Source organism: Arachis ipaensis, chromosome B02 (assembly GCF_000816755.2).
Source record: "Arachis ipaensis cultivar K30076 chromosome B02, Araip1.1, whole genome shotgun sequence".
Taxonomy (NCBI): Eukaryota; Viridiplantae; Streptophyta; class Magnoliopsida; order Fabales; family Fabaceae; genus Arachis; species Arachis ipaensis.
Genome location: NC_029786.2, coordinates 76,878,540 through 76,879,755, shown reverse-complemented (window position 1 = coordinate 76,879,755; position 1,216 = coordinate 76,878,540). Strand labels below are relative to the sequence as shown.

The 1,216-nt window shown below is 32.4% G+C and overlaps 1 protein-coding gene across 2 annotated transcripts in view; it reads left to right on the top strand.

The window, feature by feature from the left end:
* The window catches only part of LOC107625471 (serine/threonine-protein kinase Nek6), an 8,452-nt gene continuing 7,304 nt past the window's right edge, over window positions 69-1,216 (top strand). For both annotated transcript variants that reach the window (XM_016328121.2, XM_021115982.1), the window contains exons 1-3: window positions 69-207; window positions 451-570; window positions 993-1,062. In XM_016328121.2, the coding sequence (XP_016183607.1) occupies window positions 470-570; window positions 993-1,062 (171 nt within the window). In that variant the 5' untranslated portion in view covers window positions 69-207; window positions 451-469. The remainder of the gene's footprint in view (window positions 208-450; window positions 571-992; window positions 1,063-1,216) is intronic.

Below are 1,216 nucleotides of genomic sequence, written 5' to 3'. Positions count from 1 at the left end.
TAATCTTATCAGTTATCATTTCCTAAATTATTCATAGTATAATAATAATAAAACTGACAAACATGTCTGACCTACATGGCATTTCTTTTGGCATTTACTTGACTTTCTTGTCTTTCTCCATCTCTTTCCTTTTCGCTAAGTCATCAAATCATACCCAATTTTCTTGGTTCTCCTATTTTCCATTTTTTTCTTCAGCATTCTGAGAAGGTAGTTTACTCTCTTAAATCTTAATTAATAATCAATAATTGTGGAATGTTGTTTTACTAATTTCTTATGTGATATTTGTTAGCACCTCTTCATGGTTGCTGAAATCCATTAGTTTTTGTGTTTAGTTAAATGCTCTTCTAGCTACAAGAGGTTTTGTTACTAGAAATTGACAATCTCAAAAAAAGAACCTTGTTGATAAATCATGAGCTTCTTCAGTGCTTTCATTCTGTTTGTGTGTTCTAGATTCTTCTAAAGTTTTCCAATGGAGAGTGACAAGATGGAAGATTATGAAGTGATACAGCAGCTTGGAAGAGGAACATTGGGTGCCACTTTTCTTGTTCTCCATAAAACTCAGAAACAACGGTAAATAATCTGCTCCTTTTTCTGTTCTTTTGGTTTTTTTTGGTGTAACTGCTATATCATGCATCATGAAGGGTTCAAGATCCATTGTTTTTCAATGTTGCTGTAATTTTAGTGTTTAGTTGTGAGAATTAGAAGCAATGTGAGGTCTCTAACTCTATAGCAGTTAGCATTTAATTTGAATGATTGCATTTTAAAATTTATTCTTAGTACACAAATTGAAAACCCTACTATTAAAAAGGCAACATTCTTTCTCCCCTTTTGAATAGAATTGTGTGTTTAATTGTTGGCACTGGAACTGGAAACCCAGTTAATTCAATAACTGTTAACTTTCCATACTTTGCTATTTTATGAAAGTTTTTGGAGATGGAAACTTGTCATGTTCTTTAACTGTTGCTATACATTGATGATTTAATTCCTGGTAGGTGTGTGCTGAAGAAGATTCGGTTCTCTAAGCAAACAGATAAGTCACAGCTATCATCAGCACCCCAAGAGGTTGGTTGGTGTAACAACCCCCTTTATGCACTTGATGGGTATCTTAATTGTCATCATTATGGTCTTATTAGTATTATTATTCTCTTTCTACATTCTATCCTAATTGATTTTACAGGCTATTATTCTTTTGCATGAAATTGAATATTGTTTTTCA